Consider the following 1,738-nt stretch of genomic DNA (forward strand, 5'->3'; position numbering starts at 1 on the left):
GCTAGCCTGCCGCTAGCATTCACGTTAGCATAACATTCACGTTAGCTCACCAGCTGCCGGGGCGACTTCATCGTCCACCCACTCCGCTTCCTCTTTCGCCTTCCTGGGCATTTTGTCGCTTGAAATGTGACTTTGTGAAAACTGCGAAGCTAAAACTTTGTCCTCTTTCTATCCAGTGACGTTTATCAGCCACACACACATGTCATGCGGCCCAGTGACGTGATGATGCAGAAGCCGGGTCGCCGACAAAGTTTCTTCTTCTTCTTCTCTTGGCGGATCGTAAACCAGCTTTACAGGAGCACAGCGCCACCTAGTGTCAGCGCCTGTAATATCATGGGAGTGACGTGTAAAAGTATAAATATGAAGAATAAGAAAATAAATGTGGAAATATAAACAGGAATGAATGAAAGGATAAATAAGTAAATAATGTGGAAATATAAAGGGAAATAAATAAAACAATGAAAATATGCTTTTACCATATTGTTTTTGCTTTTACCTATTGCTTTTGCTTTTTGTATTCAAAGGGGAGCGGTCTGTCTGCAGACTGCAAGAGAGGAGTGTAACTGCAAGTTGTTCAAATCACACAGAACCACACGAGATGTCAAAACGAGATAATGTCGGCAAGATGTCAGCTCTATGAAGACAACAGCAGCTGGACACACGAGGACAAAAATGACTGTTTTTAACTTGTTTCTCTCTGATTTCAAGAATAATTGCCACTACTGCACACTAACCCTAGAACTAAAGTTATGATCTGTAACTTTTCCACATTAAACTGTGTTATATATTTTGAGTTTTGTACTTATATTTTCCTAAATGTTTCCAGTAATTCAAACTGGGAGGAGCTTATGCTAATGGTGGTGAAAACAACAACTCCCATGATCCCACGGCATTTTATGACATCACCCAACATCTTTTGTTGTTGTTTTGATAGAGACCCTTAGAGCCAGACGTTATACTGTGTGTTTAGTTCATCTTTATCAGTTGTGTCTTTATAAGACTTATAACAGAAAATGTTAATCCTGATTAGACTCAGACTGTTGACCATATCTTTTATTAATTTAGAGTCACTCATTAGTATTTTAAGTGTCTTTTGATTATTAAACTGAATAGTTTTTTTGAGACGAGGCTTTTATCCCTCAGATCCCAAGGTGCTTGTGAATCAACATCAGAGCTGCCTGAGTCGAGCGGTCAGCTGTTAGTTCAGCTCTTCTTCTACACAACACAGAGACTGTAACTGTCATCACCCTCAGTGTTATAAAGAGATTTAACGGGGCATTGTAAACTGTATATTTAGATATTCAGGCGCAGACTGAACCCTGTCACAAGAGCATGTTCTTTTTTTAAAAACTGAAGTGACACTTTCCGACATGTGAATGTGTGAATATCATCATCAGGAGAATCATAAAACTGCACAAATATTTCAAAAGCTGCTGCAAGTTCCCGTCGGGACTAAACACTGTAAACTGCTACGAAACTAAAGCTGTGGAAAAGAAATGTAGAAGAAAAAGAGCCACGGACACAGATGCATTAACTGAAGCGTTTCTTCTGTTTAACACAGAACAGAACTGATACAGAAGAACAGTGAAGACCAGAACCAGACAAGAATCATCCTTCAACAGAAAACATACAGTGAACAATGAAGATTCAGTTTCAACAGAGACACTGACGAAGAACTAAAAACAGAGTACGACAGGCTCAGACAGGTGGGGGGGTGGTGGACTGGGGTGTGGGGGTG

The 1,738-nt window shown here is 40.1% G+C and overlaps 1 protein-coding gene across 1 annotated transcript in view; it reads right to left on the reverse strand.

Annotated features, from left to right (window-relative positions):
- The window catches only part of abcf1 (ATP-binding cassette, sub-family F (GCN20), member 1), a 15,205-nt gene extending 14,946 nt beyond the window's left edge, over positions 1-259 (reverse strand). The window contains exon 1 of the mRNA XM_087177381.1: positions 51-259. Within this exon, the coding sequence (XP_087033507.1) occupies positions 51-111 (61 nt within the window). The 5' untranslated portion in view covers positions 112-259. The remainder of the gene's footprint in view (positions 1-50) is intronic.
- Positions 260-1,738: the final 1,479 nt, after the last annotated feature.

The sequence above is a fragment of the Seriola lalandi genome, unplaced genomic scaffold (genome assembly GCF_002814215.2).
Source record: "Seriola lalandi dorsalis isolate HSWRI2012SDOR001 ecotype SW California unplaced genomic scaffold, Sedor1 jcf7180002054595, whole genome shotgun sequence".
NCBI classification, from domain to species: domain Eukaryota; kingdom Metazoa; phylum Chordata; class Actinopteri; order Carangiformes; family Carangidae; genus Seriola; species Seriola lalandi.